The sequence below is a fragment of the Equus quagga genome, chromosome 2 (genome assembly GCF_021613505.1).
Source record: "Equus quagga isolate Etosha38 chromosome 2, UCLA_HA_Equagga_1.0, whole genome shotgun sequence".
NCBI lineage: Eukaryota > Metazoa > Chordata > Mammalia > Perissodactyla > Equidae > Equus > Equus quagga.
The window spans coordinates 56,020,042-56,042,190 of record NC_060268.1 but is presented as its reverse complement, the minus strand read 5'-3'; the positions used below and the strand labels follow the sequence as shown (position 1 = coordinate 56,042,190).

Genomic DNA, 22,149 nt, shown 5'->3' with positions numbered 1-22,149 from the left:
AAAACTTATTGCCCTTATTGCAAAAATTAAAAATATAAAAGCCAAGTGTACCTTTAAATTTATACTTTCATTGTATCACAAGTACTGTTTGTTTATGGACTAGACCTAGAAATGATAGAAGAAAAAAATTTTTTTAATCTAATGACTATTTTTCTTGTTTACAAGTTTCTCTTTCTTTTATAGGATTTAGAGAAGACTTTAGATGTTTTTAACATAATTTTAGCAAGGCAACAAGCACAAGTTGAGGTAATCATTTTTGTTAGCTGATTTTATGTTTTAAACATGTTAATACTACTCCTTTAACCCTAGGATCAAGAAATCTAAGTTTGGGAAGTTGTTGAGATTTATTCAAGTAAGAATAAAAGTTGAGTTTTCATGGACTAATTTAGTCTCAGGAGGAAAAAATTGGAATATTGGAAAAAATAGCACTAATGTGAAGGCAAAAATTTTATAACCAAAAATTTGAAAATCCTCCAGAAGAAAGTAAAAGTCATCCATAATGCTAACGATATAGAATGCTGCTGTTAACATTTTGACATATAGGCTTCTGGTTTTACTCCCATGTGTACGTATCTACTTTTTTATGCTTTTTATCCCCTATTTCTTTCACTTTATCTTTACTTTGTTTCTTCTTCCCTCCCTTCCTTCTTCCCTTCACCTATCTACTTTCTTTCCTTCCTCCCTCCTTCTCTGCCTCTCCTCTTCCTTCCTTTCTTCTTTTCTTTTTCTTCCAAAATTTTCCAAAATCAGTCTATTTATAATGTTTCATAATTGCTGATTTATCCCACTTGGTACCTTATCCTCATTGTTCCATGTCCTTTCTATAATTCTGTAACATGACTTTTTTGGTAATTAAAAAAATAAGTTACAAGTACTACTCATTATAGAAAAGTTAGAAAGTATAGATCTACAGAAAATTGAAACAGCCATTATCTCATACACTAAAGATAACTACTGTTAGTACCTTTCTGTATATTCTTTTAGTCTTTTTTTATTCATGGATCTCTGTACACATACGCATATTTTTAAATGTGATTAAAACATGTGCACTTGTTCATTCATTTACTTAGCAATTATTTAGTGCCTGCCTGTTGTACTAACATTATGGTTAAGAATGTGGACTCGGGAGTTAGATAGTCTGGATTCTAATCCCAGCTTTGCCGCCTACTACTTGTGTGACCTTGGGCTAGCTATTTAACCTCTCTGTGCCTCAGTTTCCTCACTTGTAAAATAGGATTAATTCATAGGGTTATTGTGAGGAGTACAGATAGTCCATGTAAAGCACTTAGACTACTATGTGCCTGGCACATAGTAATTACTGAATAAGTGATTTTTTTTCTTTGTTATTATCATTTGCATTAGCATACATGAGTGAACAATACGGACAAAAATTGCTTACTTACATTCTAGTAGGAAGAAGGATAATAAACAAAAACATAAATAAAAGTAAAGGGGAAAGGGTTATAGAGAGTGCTGGGCTAGGCAGTGGTGATGATGGGGGTTACAATTTTAGATAGGGTGGTCAGGAAAAGCCTCACTAAGGAGGAAACATTTGAGCAAAGACCTGAAGAAGGTGAGGGAGTCAACCAGAAGATACCTGAGGGAAAAGCGTGCCAGGCAGAAAGACCATAGCAAGCTGAAAGGTTTGGGGATGGGAGCATATCTGGCTCATTCAGGGCATATCTGACTAAGTAAAGTGGTGAGAGAGTTGAATGAGTGGTGGTTAATGAGATCAGAGAAGATAGTGGAGGAGTGGGAGGGATGCTTGTGGAAGTTGGGGAGGATACCAGATTTTGTAGGGTCTTATAAGCAATTGTGTGAGTTTTGCCTTTTACTCTGAATTGGGGAGTAATTTTGAGAACAGCATGATATAATCTGACTTATATTTTAAAACTCATTCTAGCTGCTATTTTGAAAACAGACTGTAAAAAGGAGGGCAGGGGGAAAACAGGGAGACCCGTTAGGATGCTATTGAAATATTTGAGGTGAGAGATACTGGTAGCTTGGCTGAGAATGGTTGCAATGGAGGTGATAAGAAAAGCTCAGATTCTGGATATAGTATTTTGAAGGTAGAGCCAGTATTTCCCAACTGATTAGATATGAATTGTAAAAGAGAGAAGTCGGAGACGACTTTGAGGGTTTTGGCTTGGAGCAATTAGAAGGATGGAGTTGCCGTGAAATGAGATGGGGAAGACTGGATGGAACAAGCTTGGGTGGGATGGGAGAAGATCAGGAGTTCAGTTTGGGACCTGTTAAGTTTGAGCTAACTTTTAGACATTAACGTGGAGATATGGAATAGGCAATTGGATACGTGAATGTGGAGTTTAGAAGAGAAGTCTGTGTTGGATATATAAATTGAAGAGGGGTCAGCACACAGATGCTATTTAAAGCCATGACATTGGGTGAGATCATCTATGAAATTAGAGATGCTAGAGAAGAAGAGAGTTCCAAAGACCCAAAGCATTTTGTTGTTTATAGGTCGGAGAGATGAGAACCAGCAAAGGTGACCATGGAGGAGTTGCCAGAGATGTAGGTGGGAAGCTCTATGAGTGTAATATCCTCAAAGCCGAGTGAAGGAAGAATTTCAAGGAAGAGGGAGTGATCAACTGATTGGTCTCCTGAGCTGAGGACTGAGAATTAACCATTAGATTTACCAAACATGGGATGTGTCAGTCATTCTTTCTTCAAATAATTTTTTGGTCCCAGTTGTTTTCTTCTCTCCTTTTTAGACTCCAATTTCATTTCTTAAATATATATGTGTATATATCTACACACACACATACACTGACCTATGTAAATATGTACATATACATGTGCATATATATGACCTTTTGATATTATACCACAAGTCCCTGAGGCTTTGTTCATTTGTTTTCATCAAATCTTTTTTCTCTCTGTTCTTTAGTTTGGATAATTTCTATTGATCTATCTTTAACTTTACTCTTTCCTCAATCATCTCCATTTACTATTGAGCCCATCCTAGGAGTTTTTTATTTCAGATATTGTGTTTTTCAGGTCTAATTCCTATTGAGTTTCTTTCTATAGGTTCCGTTTCTCTGCTGAAAATTTCGATCTCCTTCATAATTTCAACTCTATTTCCTTTTATCTCTGTAACATAGGTTACAGTGGCTCTCTGATAGTTTCAACATCTAGCTTATCTGACCATTGGCATCAGGTAATTTTCTTTTCCCTTGAGAATTGGCCACATTTTGCTGGGTTTTTTTTTTCACATCAAGTAATTTTGGATTGTATCCTGGACATTGCATATATTATATTTTGTAGTCTCTGGGTCCTCTTCTGGAAAATGTCAATATTTTGTCTTAGCACACAACCTGGTTAGGTTCTGATCTTAAGTTGTATTTTGCCTTCTGTGGATAATGTTTCGAATCTCAGTTCAGTTCTTTGAATCTTTGGTATGTTGGTTTGGGTCTATTTTGCACATGAATAGTACAGGAGTTAGTTTGAGACTTATGCAGATGGTTCATATCTCACTTCAGCTTCTGAACCTTTGCTACTTTCGTTTAGGTCAGTTTCATACAGGTGAAGCTTGAGTTAGACTGAAATATGTACAGGTTCATCCACAGAATTAAGAGAAATCCCATCCTCTGGCTCTTCCCGCTCTGGGATTTCCCCCTGTACACTCTAGCTTTCATGGACTCCCTTTTCTCATTCTTTGGCCAGACTGGAGTTTCTCTCAGGGGTTTAGCTGCTTGTGCCTCTGCTTTGCTCCATGATTGAGGCTCTCCCTCGGGACAGAGCCGTGTGAAGTGGTTTTCAATGGGTGCATAACAAACTGAATGGCTTAAAACAACATACATTTATTATGTCAGAGTTTCTGTGGGTCAGGAGTCCAGGCATGACTTATCTGAGTCCTCTGCTTAGGGTCTCAAAATATTGTAGTTAAGATATTGACTGGGACTGTGGTGTCTCTGAGGCATAACTGAGGTAGGCTGTTGGCAGAATTTAGCTCCTTGTGGCTGTGGAATGGAGGACTTTAGTTTCTTGCTGGCTGTTGGCTAGAGGCTGCCCTCAGCTCAGTGTTTTGCCAAATGGGCCTTCCAACATAGACAGCCCACAACATGGCAGCTTGCTTCTGCAAAGGGAGAGAGGAACTCCAGCAAGACAGCTGCTACAGTTTTATGCACATAATCATGTACATCTCATCACTTTTGCCATTTTCTGTTGGTTAGAAACAAGTCACAAGTCATGCCCACACTCTGCTATTGTTGAGAAACTCTGTGGTTCTGAATCCTGGCTGCACCTTAGAATCACCTATGGAATTAAAAAAATACTGATTATGCCTGGAGTCCACTCCCTCAAGATTTGATTTAATTGGTGTGTGGTGGGTTAGGGCATTGTTTTTTAAAAATTTTTTTTATTAAAGCTCCCTGATGATTCTTTTTTTCTCTTTTTTTAATTGAGATTGATAATAGTTTACATCATTGTGAAATTTCAGTTGTACATTATCTCTTGTCTGTCACCAGATAAGTGCTCCCCTTTACCCCCTGTGCTCATCCCCCACCCCCCTTCCCCTGGTAAGCATTGAACTGTTTTCTTTGTCCATTTGTTTGTTTATATTCCACATATGAGTGAAATCATATGGTGTTTGTCTTTCTCAGTCTGGCTTATTTCACTTAGCATAATACCCTCCAGGTCTATCCATATTGTTGCAAATGGGATAATTTTTGTCTTTTTTTATAGCTGAGTGGTATTCTGTTGTATATATATACCACGTCTTCTTTATCCAATCATTGGTCTATGGGCACTTGGATTGTTTCCATGTCTTGGCTATTGTGAATAATGCTGCAGTGAACATAGGGGTGCATATGTTACTTTGGATTGTTGATTTCAAGTTGTTTGGGTAGATACCCAGCAGTGGGATAGCTAGGTCATATGGTATTTCTATTTTTAGTTTTTTGAGGAATCTCCATACTGTTTTCCATAGTGGCTGCATCAGTTTGCATTCCCACCAGCAGTGTATGAGGGTTCCCTTTACTCCACATCCTCTCCAACATTTGTTGTTTTTTGTTTTGGTAATTATAGCCATTCTGACTGGTGTAAGGTGATATCTCATTGTAGTTTTAATTTGCATTTCTCTAATCATTAGTGATGTTGAGCATCTTTTCATGTATTTGTTGGCCATCTGTGTATCTTCCCTGGAAAAAGATCTGTTCATATCCTCTACCCAGTTTTTGTTTTGAGGAAGATTAGCCCTGAACTAACATCTGCCACCGATCCTCCTCTTTTTGCTGAGGAGGACGGGCCCTGAGCTAACATCCATGCCCATCTTCCTCTACTTTATATGTGCGAGGCCTGCCACAGCATGGCTTGACCAGCGCCGCATGGGTGCAAACCCGGGATCCGAACTGAACCCTGGGCCGCTGAAGGGGAAGGTGCAAACTTAACCACTGTGCCACCTGGCAGGCGCCTCCTCTGCCCATTTTTTGATTGGGTGGTTTTTTTGTTGTTGTTGAGTTGTGTGAGTTCTTTATATACTTTAGAGATCAACCCCTTGTCTGATAAATGATTTGCACATATTTTCTCCCAGTTGGTCGTTGTCTTTCTATTTTGTTGATGGTTTCCTTTGCTTTGCAGCTTTTTAGTCTGATGTAGTTCCATTTGTTAACTTTTTCTTTTGTTTCCCTTACCCAAGTAGACATGGTATTTGAAAAGATGTGGCTAAGATCAGTGTCAAAGAGTGTACTGCTTATATTTTCTTCTAGGGTTTTATGATTTCGGTTCTTACATTCAAATCTTACATTCAAATCCATTTAGAGTTAATTTTTGTGTATGGTGTAAGATAATGGTCTACTTTGATTCTTTTGCATGTAGCTGTCCAGTTTTCCCAACACCATTTATTGAGGAGACTTTTCTTTCTGCATTGTATGTTCTTGGCTTGTTTATCAAAGATTAACTGTCCATAGATGTATGTTTTATCTCTGGGCTTTCAATTCTGTTCCATTGATCTGTGTATCTGTTTTTGTGCCAGTACCATACTGTTTTGATTACTATAGCTTTGTAGTGTGTTTTGAAGTTGGAGATTGTGATTCCTCCAGCTTTGTTCTTTTTTCTCAGGATTGCTTTGGCTATTCGGGGTTTTTTGTTGTTCCATATGAATTTTGGGATTCTTGGTTCTATTTCTGTGAAGAATGTCATTGGGATTCTGATTTGGATTGCATTGAATCTGTAGATTGCTTTAGGTAGAATGGACATTTTGACTATGTTTATTGTTCTGACCCATGAACATGGAATATCTTTCCATTTCTTTATATCTTCTTCAATTTCTTTCAATAATGTCTTACAGTTTTCAGTGTATGGATCTTTCACCTCTTTGGTTAAGTTTATTCCTAGATATTTTATTCTTTTTGTTGTGATTGTAAACGGGGTTGTATTCTTAATTTCTCTTTTGCTAGTTCATTGTTAATGTATGGTAAAGCTTCCTGATGATTCTTAAGGGGCAAGGATTGAATACCACTGAGCTGTGGTATCCACAGTACCTGATTTGTCATTCACTTTCACTTTGCAAATTCAAACAGGGCCTGAATGTATGCACTCATCTATGGCTTGTGACAGAAATTTTATGTTTTCCCCATGCTTAGTCTTTACATTGTCTAACGCTCCCCTAATCTCCTCCTGAATTACCTACAGATAGTGTAATAGTGCTCTTTTGTCACTACTTTTTTTGAAAGATAGTCTTTTTCACAGGTTGCCTGATTTCTTTGTCTTAAAGATTCATATCTTCTGTTGAACTATGTAGCCTGTATCCAAATGCAACATTTGACTTTTTTTTGAAAACACTTTTAAATTTTTTCTTATTTCTTATTTTGAGTACCTCTTCTCACTAACATTTCAACTCTTACAACTTCCATAGGACACAATGGGGTTAGTTCCATTTAAAAAAATATCTCAAAACTAAAGACGAACACAACAAGCACTTGAATTAACAATATTATGCCTGAGTCTGAAATGAACTCAGAATATTGGTGGCTAAGAATTGATTTGCTTTTGCTGAAGCTTTGTAGTCATGAAAATTTTAAAGTAGAAAGTTCAGTGATAAAATGAAAATAGTATCTAACATTTTCTTGATATGGTTTGCTGGGTACTGTCAGTTCTGAGGAAAATACTATTATCTTCAATTTATGTCAGGAAATTGAGGCATAGACAGGTTAAATAAATTGTCTGAGTTCTACTTATCATGAAAAATAAAAAAAGCACATTAATTGTCTTTGCCAAGAGAATAAAGAAGTTAAATGTTATTTTATGTAGAATATTAAGTAATCATGTATGTATTTTTTACCCATTACATTTCCACCTGCTAAAAATGGATTGGTAAGCTTGATAAAAGATAGTTATGGCTGAGGTATAACTGAGACCTTTGATAGTTTTGTGGGCAAATGTAGACCTATTCCCTTACTGTTTATTTAATATCTAGTTGTTAAAGGGAACTTATATAACTTAGTTTGAACTGAGTTGTTGTTAATCAAACCAGTTCTTTTTACTATAAAATTCAACTCTTTTAATTTCTCTTTTAGATTATTTCAGTTTTTGTTATGCTGAGAGGCTTGCAGTATTTACTACCAATTCACAATATTTTAAATTTTAAGTGGGAAAACTATTAAAGTTTACTTATTCAGGGAATGAGAAGATAGAAACTAAATTACTTATCCCCTTTATTCTACTTGTCCTTCTGTTTTCTGCTTTTTGGTTATTTATCTATATTTCACTGAAAATTGGACAAATACAAGGGACAGGAGAAAATCAAGTCAGGATTTGTTGAGAAAAGAGGATGAAATGAGATTCGAGGACTATCTATTTTTACTTATGTTCTACCCGCTCCCGACGTCCACTCTTAGCAAGCCAGCAATGTATATGAATTCTGAAATATGATTGTTTTAAACTAGTACTTTTGAGTGGTGGAAGCATCTTCCTTTCAGGGAACTTTTCATTTTATACGTCTGTAGGTCCAGTGGCTCCTAACTTAAAAATTTGCAAGACATATTGCTCAGAAAAATGTTACTTGAAACCTTTACTATATTCCTAACAGAATGGAGCCCCATCAAAATGGAAATAAATTTTCCAGTAAGTGTGGAAAGTAATTTTATGGTGGGACTACATTAACCAAATCATGCTGAGCATCATTTCAGAAGGAACTGGCTTTCTTGACTGTTTCTGACCTAATGCAGTGTTAAAAAAATTTAACCAGTATTCTTACCTGGTTACACCTGAAAATGAAGAGGGCATTTATTCTTTAATTAAATTTTTAAATTTTTATTTTTTAGGTGATTCGATCAGGGCAAAAATTAAGGAAAAAGTCTGCTGACACAGGCGAGAAACGTGGAGGCTGGTTTAGTGGGTTTTGGGGTAAGAAGGAATCTAGGAAAAAGGATGAAGAATCTTTGATTCCTGAAAGTAAGTTCCAAGTCAGATAATTTATTGATAAGAAAAAATATATAAATTGTATTTCAGCCAGTTAGTTGGATTTTATTTCATAATACTTTTGAAATAAAAGTGGCTCAGAGTAGTAAACATATACGTAAGCAAATACATCAGGCTGGGATATTTCTGTGTTTGTCTAAGTAAAATAAAACTGATATTTTTGAGAAAAATTGTTTGTGTGAAATTTAAAAAGTTGGAAGTCTCAACATTTAACACTCCTTACTGTTATTTTTACATGGATATTTAATTACACGTCACTTAATTTTTAAAATACGTAGGGAATTCTGAAATCCTTATATGAGACCTAATTTCCTTGATGGTGTCTCCTTGCCTTTTCTTGACCTAAGCAAGCAAATACACGATGTTTTTTTTAACTAGTCAAAGTAGATTATTAGTGAAAATTCCCTAGCTGTTTTTGCTTTCGCATTTGTGTCTATTGATTTTAGGGCACTTGCTAGTTTGCTTTGATTTTTTGATTGTATCTGTAAAACTGGAGGAATTGATTTATTAAAATATTGTCTTTTCTTTGTAGCTATTGATGACCTTATGACTCCAGAGGAAAAAGATAAGCTCTTCACTGCTATTGGTTATAGTGAGAGCACCCACGACCTAACTTTACCCAAGCAGGTAATTATTTAGGTGGTCTAAGAGGTATTTTATTTCATTTTACAGTCATGTACCGCCTAACAACATTTTGGTCAGTGATGGACTGCACATCTGACGGTGGTCCCATAAGAATTATATCATATAGCCTAGGTGTGTAGTAGGCTATACCATCTAGGTTGGTGTAAGTGTACTCTGTGATATTCACACAATGATAAAATCGCCTAGTGACGCATTTCTCAGAACCTATCCCCGTCGTTAAGTGACGCATGACTGTACTGTATTATCTTGAACTGGGTTAAGCAAGTTATTGATTTTTAGAGTGGGCTAATAAAAATATGTTATCATTTATTTCTGCTTTACTATTTCTTATGTGTTTCCAGTTAGAGCTTACCAGTTAAAAAAACTCTCTTCAACTTTAGATTTAGTCACTTTAGTGAGTGCTGGAATAACCTGATAAAAACTGCTTATAATAGAGTTAAATTAAATCTCTAAAAATTTTATCTTTAAAATAAGTGTTTTTATTGTGAAATGTAACTTATATAAAAGAGTGAACAAAACGAAAATGTATTGCTAATTTGATTTCTCACAAAGTGAACAGCGATATAATTACTATCAAGGTTAAAATATAGACCTTGCTATAGATATGGCATTGTTGTGAGATCCATCCTGTTCTTTCACTGGATGTGTTTTGCTCATTTTCATGGCTGTGTAGGATTTGATCATTTGAAAATACCACAACTTATTTATTCATACTTTGTTGATGGGCATTTGGATTGTTTCTGTTTTTTGGTTGTTACATTGCAGTTAACTTCTTGTAAATGTCTTTTAGTGTGCATATGTAAGATTTTCTGCTCAGTATATTCTCAGGAGTGGTGTTGCTGTGTCATAGGATAGGAGTTATTTTTTTTTAAAGATTGTATTTGCCTCTTTTGACCATTTTTAACTTAAAGTTTATTTTTGTCTGATATAGGTATCGCTACCTCTGTTTTTTTGGTTACTGTTTGCTTGAAATATCTTTTTCCATTCCTTCACTCTCAGTCTATGTGTGTCTTTAAAGCTAAAGTGAGTCTCTTGTAGGCAGCATATCATTGGACCTTATTTTTTTTAATCCATTTTGCCATTCTGTGTCTTTTGATTGGAGAGTTTAATCCATTCACATTTAAAGTAATTAATGATAAATAAGGACTTACTATTGCCATTTCGTTGTTTTCTAGATCCTTTGTTTCTTGCTTCCTCTCCTGCTGTCTTCCTGTGTGGTTTGATAAGAATCATCTCCCTCGTACTCCGTCCTACCTCCAGTCTTGACCTATCAATTTTTGGGTCAAGATTTTTTTTTCTCAGTGTCTTGTTAACTCTCCAAGGTCATCAAGCAGATGTTCTTTGTATTTTGTCCATTTTTTGAGCCAGAGAATTGGTCTCAATTAGTTTGCATTAGTGAAAGTGGCTGACTTGAATCTTTATGCCACAAAATATTTTATTGTTTCATTTTTATTACCTTTATAACAAAGAAAAATGAATTTTCAATGCTTTGTAAATGTTCTATTTGAGCAACAAATTTTATATTGAATTTTCTAATCTTCTTTTTTACAGTGAGCATATTGATGTCAAAACCTACCATATTGTTTTTTGGATCACTTTATAATTCAAGAAATTTAAATAAGAAATTATTAAAGAAAGTATTAATTATGTTAAAATTTTTCATTTATTCTTTTTGTTCAGTATGTTGCACATATAATGACACTGAAGTTAGTAAGCACCTCTGTTACAATAAGAGAGAACAAAAATATTCCAGAAATACTAAAAATTCAGATAATTGGCCTGGGCACCCAAGTATCTCAGCGACCAGGAGCACAAGCACTTAAGTAAGTTTTAAAACACTTATTATTTTAATTTTTATTTCTAGATATAACTTTAGGCCAAAAAAAGTAGTGTTATTTGGGATAAAATAACTGATTAATAGTAGTCCTTTTCTGATTTCTTTTTCTTATGTGTGTCAAGATAATCTTTTTATATTTGAATTTGTTTTGTTATGGAGCTATATGAGGAGCTCATCATTTGTTCTACCCTCCCTTCTTTCCATCACAAATACTTGCTGGATACTGTTTCATTGATAAATTTGATACTATGAAGGCTGTACATAGGAACAATAAGTTTCTATTTTCAAAAAGTTTATGCTGTAGTTGATAAGAGGACACACAAAAAGTTAGTAATTTAAGAACTGTATAACATGTTAGAGAGCTCATGGGTGAGAAGGTCCTGTAAGTTAAATCCCTATGGTTAATGCTACACAAGCTCAGTTGTGGAAGAGAATGACTTGGGCTGGGAGAATGGGGGCTTAGGCTAGCTGAGTGGAAAGGACTAGGAGAAGCAGGGATGAGCTAGGAGAGTGTTCAGGGTGGCATGAAATAGGGAGATGAGTTCCATGAGTTAAGTATAGCTTGTATTCATGCCACAATGATCAGGACTTCTGCAGTGTTCTGGAGTTGGCCAAAGTGGGTTTTTCATGTAGATGAGGAGGAGTTAAGAATAAAAGAACAAAACAAAATGAAAAACACCAGATTGTGCAGGTAATTGAATCCTGGGGTAAGGAGTTTGGGCTTCAGCTCAGGGTAATGGGCATGGTCCTCACTCTCAAAGGAGTTTTTTAAAAGGAAAACTTGTATTTTAACGCATTCCATTACAGAAGATCTTAGTTATATAACTTCTTTTTTCCTCATTGGATTGTAGGGTAGAAGCAAAATTAGAACACTGGTATATAACAGGTCTGAGACAGCAGGATATTGTACCATCACTTGTGGCTTCAATTGGTGATACTGCATCATCCTTGCTTAAAATTGAATTTGAAACCAATCCAGAGAATAGTACTGCTGACCAGACTCTGATTGTTCAGTCTCAGCCTGTGGAAGTCATCTATGATGCTGTAAGTGCAAGGAGAAAGTGAATCTTTATTAAACCCATTTTAGACTGCCGACATAGGGTTTTCTTATTTTTCTTCTTTCATATTTAATATTTATTTGCTTAGAAGCTAAGTTTACTAATACTTTTTTCTTGTTTTAAAAACAGTACATGTTTAGCAGTCAATTTCGATTTTTCGTATGCTACCAATTTTTTTCTACTGTAAAGTTAAAGCGTATTTATCTGTGCTTATGCTAAATTAAAAAATAATCTAATATACTATTAAAAAAGTCTGTGTTTATTGTACCAACTACTCCCAAATAGTTACACACTGACCTCTTGCTTCTGTTCTTTTTTGCTTATTCTCCTTTTTCCCCTTACTGTTTGGAACCAATTCCAAACGTTGGAATTCCAAACGTAAAGAGCTTTAGGAGTAATTAAAATAATTTTAAATACTGTTTACATGAGAAAAAAGCATTGGCATTAGGGTGTTATTGAAAATGCTGGCTGAAGTTCTGTATCTATGGTTCTGTCTTTTATTCAGATTCTCTTAACTCATCTCAAGCTGGCCAGCAGGGTGGGCCAGGTTCACTACTTATTGAATCACTCTTGGGTTGGCCTACCTTGTTGTTGAGATCTGTGATTTATTTTTGCTTTGCAGTTTAGAACTGGATTCACAGTGTGGGTGGGAGGCATTATATAGATTCCAGAGCTCATTGTATTTTGATTGTTAAAAAATTTTAAGTTGTGGAAATACGTATAACATAATTTACCATCTTAGCCATTTTTAAGTGTATAGTTCAGTAGTATCAGGTACATTCACACTGTTGTACGTCCATTCTCCAGAACTCATCCCATCTTGCAAAATGTCTGGTTTTTTGAGTCTAAGTTTTGGATGTAGGTAAAAGCTGAAGAGCTTTCCTCTTTCCTCTCTAAACCTCAAAGTGCAGGGGAATCCAATTGGAGTATAGAGAAGTCAAGTACCACTTCTGGGTAATCAGGCTAAAACTAGAAGTAGCGTCCATACATGAACGTGATACCATAGAACGTATTAAGTTCATCTTAATGATCTGCACACATTTGTTCCCTCTCCAGTAAGCTTCCTTGGACTATTCCTTTTTTCAGGTTCTCTTTCACTCCAGCCGGAGATGCAGTAGGGCAGAATACTTTTGGAGGTATCTCCTCAGTTCAAAGCCATAGTTATTTAGAACTTGACTAAAACTTTAAAATTTATAATATAGACAGTACTGTGTATAACTTGCTTATATTTTAAATTATTTTACAGAAAACCATCAATGCAGTGGTTGAATTCTTTCAGTCAGATAAGGGATTAGATCTTGAGCAAATAAAATCAGCTACATTGATGAAGCTGGAAGAAATTAAAGAGAGAACAGCTACAGGTAAATAATTTGCATAAGCATCAACTAAACTCTCAAAATTTTGTCTATTCTAAAGTAAATATTGTATTTAAAATAGTATAGATCTCTTTTTTCCATTGTTTTAAATTCAGACTCTATTATACAGTGGAGTTGCATTGTGTGTACATGGGTTACCTGATATCAAATATACCTGCTAGACTTGGTGAGAGAATTATATGGGGGCACAATTGATTCTTTTTGCCATTACCTTCAAGAACCTGTGCCTCAGGGTGAGCTTGAGATGGAAAACATCCCTCTGTCTCAGATCTTAAGAAACTGTTCACCATACTGCATGTGAATCTAGTTTTAAGATATATACTTTTGTTCAACGTGGCCTCTGAACTCAAGCCAACTACTTTATCTCATTTCTTAACTAAAGAAATAATGGATTCTCTCTTTGGATAAAGTACTAGCTATGTCGAGTTTAATGTACTGTGTGATGATATGATTGTTTCCCATTGACTGTGTGCAACTTCACTTTACATGCAGAATTGAGAATCTAATCTGTGAGAAGAACTGACGCTCCTCCATAATACTTCTCAAGTGATATTCTTACTCTCGTTGTTAATGATATGGTTACATATTTCAACTTGACTGTTGAATGTTTGATTATTTCTTTCTTCTTTAGGACTTACACATATTATTGAAACACGAAAAGTCCTTGATTTAAGGATAAATCTGAAGCCTTCTTATCTAATAGTTCCACAGACAGGTTTTCACCACAAAAAGTCAAATCTTCTCATTTTAGATTTTGGTACATTTCAGGTAGGTATATATGCACTTTTGTCTGCAAAATTTTGCTCAGCTTGGGCTAGTTATCTGATAGTTTGCTGTTTTTCCCTCAGAGTTCACTTAAACTAAACCTAGACTTATTTCTTCTTAAGAAATATTAAGAATTAAGTATTTGGTCAAACCTAGCCTAGATTGAGTATTTTATATGTATTTTATGGCTATTGAAAAAACAAACAAAACCCTGAAATTTTCTGTAATAGTAGATAATTTGATGTTGAGGACTGGATTACTGCTGTATTTTCCTAATTGGAAAGAAGGACTCCTTGTTTTCAAGTACTATGAAGTTTCCAGACTTTAACTACAGTGTTATTTGTTAATTTATATATTTTGACAATAGGAAATTATACACATGTGAATATATGTTTGTTAAACCACTGTCAGCAACTAAGTAGACTAAGAGAACTTTAAAGTTTTGGGTGTTGTACCTCTTAGAAATCCAAGCCTCTGAGAAAAAGTGAAGATATCAAAAAATATGGTTCTGAGTTGATCCTTGCTTTCTTTGTGAAGAGGGAAAAGGAAGTAGAAGCTGAATTCTAATGGTCTAATTATTCTGGTGATGTAGCCGGGAGAGTTTAGGATAGTAGTAGGGGATCTGAGCCATAAATGGTGGTAACTCTTGAGAGTCAGGAAGAGTTGCGTGTGTAGACAGTTTATTTGAGGTAAAAGGCTGTGTAACTGATTTCCTAATTAATGCAAATGTACTGAGCACCTATTACCCAAACATATTAGAGATGTATGCTGAAATACTATATTCCTAATAAAATATTTGCAAATAATTATCAGAAAATTAAGCAAGATGTGAATTCATTAAGGGCAATGTTCTCATTTTATTTAGATTTTAAGAAAACACAACTGAAGTAGTTGAGGTATATACTTTCTGTTTAAAAAATTGAAATTTTTTTCTCTACTTTAGCTTAATAGTAAAGATCAAGGTTTGCAGAAGACTAGTAATTCATCTCTGGAAGAAATAATGGATAAAGCATATGACAAGTTTGATGTTGAAATAAAAAGTGTGCAACTACTTTTTGCAAGAGCAGGTAAACTGTTGCTCAATTTTTAGGATCCTGAAATTACGTTGACTAGCTTTGGTAAATAAATGTGTATGTGTGTATGTATATCAGTGCAGACAACATTTTGAACACATATCCTGTTGGTCACTTAATACAGCCAAATAGGAGCCTATCAGTGCAGATCGTTGCTACAGGTAAAAACAGAGAGAAAAATTTCGCTATTTATCTTAGGGTACTTAGCACCATTTGAATCTAAGTCCAGTCGTTGCCTATATTTTTTTAAGGTGACTGTCAAACTGCTCAGAACATAAAATAGAAGTTGCAGTTGGCTCAAGTTCCTCTCTCCTAATACTTTTGGGATGTCTCACTGTTGTTTTCTTTTGCTGCCTTTATTTTTAAATATTTTACTGTATTAGCATAATCTTTATTTCAGTAGTATTACGTCTTCTACTTTTATAGATATCTGAGAAGTATAAATATAGTCTTAAAGCCCTAAAGGTAATTAATTTTTTTCCAAAAGCATTGTTGTTTTCTACTGCTTAAGTAAAGATCGGTAGTTCTCTATACTTTAGTTTCCAGAAGCAATAAATATTTGCTAAATATCCTTGAGTATATCACTTTGTGGTAGTTCGTTGAAGGAAAGACGTAATCTCTGTCTGCAGAGTGTATACTCTAGTAGGAGTGATGAGATTTATTAAAATGTAAATATGTAATGCTCTATTTAGTTTTCATATATTAGGAGCCTATTAATTCCTTGAAGGGAAGTACTTACACAGATCATTAAAACTGCTTTTTCTTTTCTATATACTTAATAATAGTTTGAATTATAAGTGGTAAAAGATGTTTATTCATTGTCATCCATTAAGATCTGTATAGGATTCTTTTAGTCATTGGAAAGTCTGTCTTTGGGACCTTTTTATTTGGAGGACAGTTATTATTATACTTTTTTGTTATAAAATCTTCCATGATAAAACTCATTTTTGCTTTAGAATTATGTGTTAAACTAGTGTAATTGCATCTGGAACCCCAGAAACCTCTTTTTTCCCTCTGTCATTTTTTTCCTTTTTTCACTGCAACCACCCACCTCGGTTGTTAATTCTGGAATCAAGGCAATAAATTGCTAGGTTTTTTCTGTTTACTTTAAAGTGCAAGATGTTATATAAACATCCTCCAAATATTTAGAATTACTTTTATATCACAGTCATTGACTTCTGTCAATCTGTATTAAAAAGATGTTGATCATTTAACTTGTATGCTGAAAGAAGTAAAAATTGGTATTCATTGAATATGTTTAACTATTTTCTGAGTAGTTTTCCACAGAACATCTGATAATCTAAAAAAGATTATTTAATAAATAAAACTAGTCATTTAATTAAAAAAATTTTTTTTCAGAGGAAAACTGGAAAAAGTGTCGATTTCAGCATCCATCAACTATGCATATATTGCAACCCATGGATATTCATGTTGAGTTGTCCAAGGCAATGGTAGAAAAAGACATTAGAATGGCCAGGTAATGTATGAGTTTCCTTTATATTATAAAATCAACAAAGTAAAATATATCTGTACCAGTTACTGGATTTTGAGTAAGCAAAGCTATATTTCTGAAGGACAGAAAAAAATGAGTATCTTATAGTGGAAACACATTTTTAAGAAAATATTTATTTGAATTATATTACCTCTCTTATTTCAGAAGTATTTAAACTTTTACATTCTGTAGAGTTGATTATCTGTGTTTTTGAATGGATCAAATCTAAAGTTCAATGTTGGTAAAATAAAATCTTCAAAAATTAGAGGCTCTTTTGATTATGAAACAATATAAAATCTTGAGAATAATCTAAAGGAATGAAACGTAGAAACTGAATTTTAAATTTAAGTAGATAATTATGAAATATACTGCATTCTTAGAAACAGCCTTATGGAAGTATTATTGACATTCAGTAAGCTACATCTATTTAAAGCGCACAACTTGATAACTTTTGCTATATGTGTATATATATGAAACCATCACCATAGTCAAGGTAATGAACACATCCCTAAATGAATCATCCCCGAAAGTCCTTTTGTCTTCTCTCCCTCCCATCCCTGCTTGCTAACTTCTGTCCCCTCAGTCCCTGGACAACATTGATCTTCTTTCTAACTCTAGAGATTTGTTAGAATTTTCTATAAATAGAATCAGATAGTTTCAACTCTTTTTTATTTGGCTTCTTTGATTTAGCATAATTAATTTGAGATTTATTCATGTTGTGTATATCAGTAGTTCATTGATACTCTTTGTCAGATGGATGTTAACCCAACTTCGCATTACTGGATAAACCTCATTTGGTAATGATGTTTTATTTTTTAAAATTATTGTTGGATTTGGTTTGCTAAAATTTTATTCTGAAGTTTTATATCTCTGTAATTTATGGGGGATATTTGTGCTTTTATTTTCGTGTTTTGTTATCAGAGTATCAGGGTAATGTTCACCTCATGGAATGAGTTTTCTGGAGGAAGTTGTATAGAATTGGTATCATTGCTTCTTTATATGTTTAGTAGAATTCACCAGTGAAGCCATCTGAGCCTGGAGTTTTTTGGGGGGAGAGTTTTTAACTACAAATTCAATTTCTTTAACTTAAATTTAATTTCTTAAATAGATATGGGGCTATTCAGATTATCTGTTTTTTTTGAGTGATCTTTGGTAGTTTGTCTTTCAAGGAAGGAATTTGTCCATCTTAGTTGTTGAGTTTATTGTCATAAAATTGTTCATAATATCTCCATATTACCTTTTTAATACATGTAGAATCTGTAATGATGCTCTCTCTCTCACTCTTGATATTTGTAATTTATGCCTTTTCTGATCAGTCTGGCTAGAGACTTATCCATTTTATCAGTCTTTCTGAAACAATCAGCTTTTGATTTCAATTATTTTCTCTATTGTTTTCCATTTTTTATTTCAATGATTTCCACTCTCATGTTTATCACTGCTTTTTTTCTTCTACTTACTTTGGGTTTTTCTTGCTTTACTTTCCTAGTTTCTTTCTTTTTTTTTGTGAGGAAGATTAGCTCTGAACTAACATCTGTTGCCAATCTTCCTCTTCTCCTTGAGGAAGATTGTCACTGAACTAACATCTGTACTAGAGTTCCTCTATTTTGTATGTGGGTCACCCCCACAGCATGGCTTGATGAGTGGTGTATAGGTTTGTGCCCAGGATCCAAACCTGCACACCCTGGGCCATGGAAGCAGAGCATGTGAACTTAACCACTATGCCACTGGGCCAGCCCCTCTTTCCCAGTTTCTTAAGGTGGAAGCTGAGACCATTGATTTTGAGACCTTTCTTCTTTTCTGTATAGGCATTTAGTGTTATAAATTTCCCTTGAAATACTGCTTTACCATACCCCACACATTTTGAAACTATTAAGGCAATAAGCTTATTTGTATTTGTGGGATTTTCCTCATTTGTTTCTCATCTTTCAACTCACCTTAGTTGACTGATATCTAGTGTCTTTGAAATCATTTTTTCATGTATTTTGTCTGGTTTTTTTAGTTATTTTGAGTGGCAGGGTTAATCTAGTCCCTCTGTGATGCTTTTAGTTTTATGTAACATTTCAGAAGTAGTAAGAAAGCATCTTAGATTTTTATGGTGCTTTTCAATTTACAAAGTACTTTTATAGAAAGTTCAGTCTTTTGAGGTACGAAAAGCCAGCTGGCCTCTTTTGGATATTAGTGGTTTGTGCATTATACAGAAACCATTCTTCATCTAGTTGTTAGGATCTGTCAACTTGGAGTTCTTCACAACTTAGGAAGTCAAAGATAAACAACAACCTAAAAGAGCTTTATGAGCAGCAAACAGCTGTCACAAAGCTGTTAAGACAAGCAAACTGGGGCCGGCTCCATGGCCTAGTGGTTAAGTTCTCGCACTCCACTGCGAGGGCCCAGGGTTCGAATCCTGGGCGCGGACATGGCACCGCTCGTCAGGCCACGTTGAGGCGGCGTCCCACATCCCACAACTAGAAGGACCTGCAACTAGGATATACAACTATGTACATGGGGGGTTTGGGGAGATAAAGCAGAAAAAAAAAGATTGGCAACAGTTGTTAGCCCAGGTGCCAATCTTTTAAAAAAAAAAAAAAAGACAAGCAAACCTAGGCAGTTATATTGAGTAGGGAAACAGAATGGAAGCAGCTGCCAAAAAGCAAGCAGCAATGAAAGCACAACAGTGATTCAGCAGTAAAACAAATGTCCTCGTGGAGCTTGTATTTTCATCAGAGGAGACATAAAGGAAACAAATATACATATGATGTATCAGGTGCTGACAAAGTGCTGTAAAAGGAAACAAAGCAAGGGGAGAGGATAGAGAGTAATGGGGTAGATAGTCTCTGATGTTTATGATCAGAAATCTTTGATACCAGGAAATAGTTAAGGTACATGTAGTGTTTTTGATTTTAAAAAGTAAACAATTATGTTTGAAAATATTTTCATAAAAGTTGCTTAACTTTAAAAGGTTTGGCGGCCTAAGAAGGATATATTTAAGTTATCTGGAAACTTGGCTTACATAGAACTTCCCATTCCCTGATAGTGTTGACTAAATGAGGCATTAATGTAATTAGATTAAAACATGTCCAGAGTAACTTTGACTCTTCAGTGTAGTCTCTTCTCCAATCCATGCATTCCCCCTCCCTTAATATAGAGAAGTTGGACCTTAAAACCTTACAGTGAATTGTATTTTTAGATTTAAAGTATCAGGAGGGCTTCCTTTGATGCATGTGAGAATTTCTGACAAGAAGATGAGAGATGTGCTATGTTTGATTAACAGCATACCCTTGCCACAGATATCATCAGCACCGTCTCCAGAGAGACAGGTAAATGAGTATAATAAAATGCTAAATCTCTGTACATTTGTATGTATAGTGAGTTCTTTTTCATCTTTTTTTGAGCTGTTTTGTTTTTCAGTATTTTTAAGGGCCAGTTTCATTTATTTGATACACTTTTGAAGTTTAATGTTGTTGATTCTGTACAAAACTGCATATGGCATTGAGTAAATAAGGATTGTAGCCTATTTTCACTACTGTTTTAGAGTGGTGGTAGAAAGTCAGTTTCAGGGAACAAAGGGAACAAAAATACATAAATGAAAGGAAAAAATGTCTTTCAAATTTATGAAATGTATTTTAAATAAAATTTGGTATAGAAATCTTTAAAATGTTGCAAAATAAAATGGTATAAAATTTTCTTGTACGTTAGACTTAAAAGTTCTAGATCACTTTAATTGAAATTGATCTTTAGAACATAAAATAAATGTTAGATTTCCACTTACTTTGAAATGAAATTTGAGAGAGCCAACTAATGCTGTTACCGTTTTTCAGGAACCTGTAATAAAGATGCACAGTTAATGTTGTCAGAGATAGCAACCAAATGACACACAATGATAAATAGACTTACCTACTAGAGTAGTACATATTTCTGCCCTTGTAAATGCAGGTGGTAGTCGTAATAATTAGTAAACTACAACCAACCATTGGTTAACTGATTACATAATGTGCTTCGATGGAAGATTTGTCTGTTGTGTGTATATGTGTCTTTCTGTCTGTCTGTATCCTCTGTTACTTTATTTCTCTCAATTATGTACATTTAATCCTGGTAAATCAGTATGTTAAGCAAACTTTTGTATTCTTCGCTAGGTGTCCTCAATTCCTATTATTTCAGATAGGACTAAAGGCCTACTTGGCACTTCACTGTTGCTAGATGGAGTGGAATCAGGTAAGGAAAGTAAAATGTTCTTTATTAAACAAAGCCTATAAATTGGTATATAGAGATAAAATTTTCAGAATATAAAGGAATTTTTAAAATATTTTAGTAATATACTGATTTTAGTTCTAATTGTGCTACTAACCAGTAGTGTGACTTTGAGTCACTTATTTTTTTTGAGCTTAGTTTCTTCATTTGAATGAAAAGATTTTTGTGATTGACAGTGCTTAAGATTGTAAATAAGCTACTATGTCTATCTGATCTTTTTTTTCTAGTTCTGGCCTAACTGATCTCTTTTAATTTTGAAGTAGAATGTAAGCTTCATGAGGACAAGGATCACATCTGTCCTGGTCACTCTGGTGTCCTTAGTGGCTGGTACAGACTGATATATGATAGATGATGCTCAATAAGTATTTTATTGAATACTGAATGAATGAACTAAAGTGAAAAACAATCAGAGCTATTAAAAAAATAGTAGGTGGTTTGATTTTGTATATGATCATCACGTACCAGGTTGAGTCACTGTGGACTTAGAAAAACATTGAAACTATATTCTGATTATAAATATGAACATTATATCTAATAAATGAAGTTTACTTTTGAGAGATTTGAGTGGTTATGCAGTTTTCATTGGATGTTGTCTCATGTCAAATGAATTTCTTTAGAGTCTGATGATGAATATTTTGATGCTGAAGATGGAGACACCCAGCCGGGTAAAAGTAAGAAAGGATCTGAACTAAAAAAAGCTGCAGAGGCACCAAATGAGGAGCTCATTAATCTTCTACTAAAGTTTGAAATTAAAGAGGTATGTGTACTTGTTTTGCAGGTAAGTAAATATATTCTTGTTACCACTATCTTTGTAAACTATCTCATGCTAGACCCAAACTTTAAATACATTAAAAATATCGTACTCTTATCTTCCCTACTGCCCAGTATACACACATACAGACACATATCAGTTCCAAGAAAATGAAACTTTATTTTGTAAAAATTGACATGAGTGATCTATAGCATATCTAATCTATTCTGGAAAAGCTCAAGACTCTGAATTAGAATTTTCTTTTCTGTAGAAAATTTCTATGATGTGTTTACTTTAATGTTTTGTTGTTTTTTACTTTTAAGCTAAATAATATTGCTCATTGTCATGTTTATAATTTGGAAAAATATAGGCAACTAAATTTCCAACATGTGTTTGTGGTCATTAAAATGTAATAAAAGGAAAAATTGACATGGAAAGATGTTCACAATATATCATTATTTGGAAAAAAAG

At 34.3% G+C, this 22,149-nt stretch overlaps 1 protein-coding gene across 2 annotated transcripts in view; it reads left to right on the top strand.

Moving 5' to 3' along the window:
- VPS13C (vacuolar protein sorting 13 homolog C) overlaps positions 1-22,149 on the top strand; it is a 171,159-nt gene that overhangs the window by 48,900 nt on the left and 100,110 nt on the right. For both annotated transcript variants that reach the window (XM_046650441.1, XM_046650445.1), the window contains exons 14-25: positions 184-246; positions 8,280-8,409; positions 8,969-9,063; positions 10,762-10,904; positions 11,770-11,962; positions 13,223-13,337; positions 13,984-14,120; positions 15,061-15,184; positions 16,550-16,667; positions 19,867-19,996; positions 20,813-20,891; positions 21,545-21,684. In XM_046650441.1, coding sequence (XP_046506397.1) covers positions 184-246; positions 8,280-8,409; positions 8,969-9,063; positions 10,762-10,904; positions 11,770-11,962; positions 13,223-13,337; positions 13,984-14,120; positions 15,061-15,184; positions 16,550-16,667; positions 19,867-19,996; positions 20,813-20,891; positions 21,545-21,684 — 1,467 coding nt within the window. The remainder of the gene's footprint in view (positions 1-183; positions 247-8,279; positions 8,410-8,968; positions 9,064-10,761; positions 10,905-11,769; positions 11,963-13,222; positions 13,338-13,983; positions 14,121-15,060; positions 15,185-16,549; positions 16,668-19,866; positions 19,997-20,812; positions 20,892-21,544; positions 21,685-22,149) is intronic.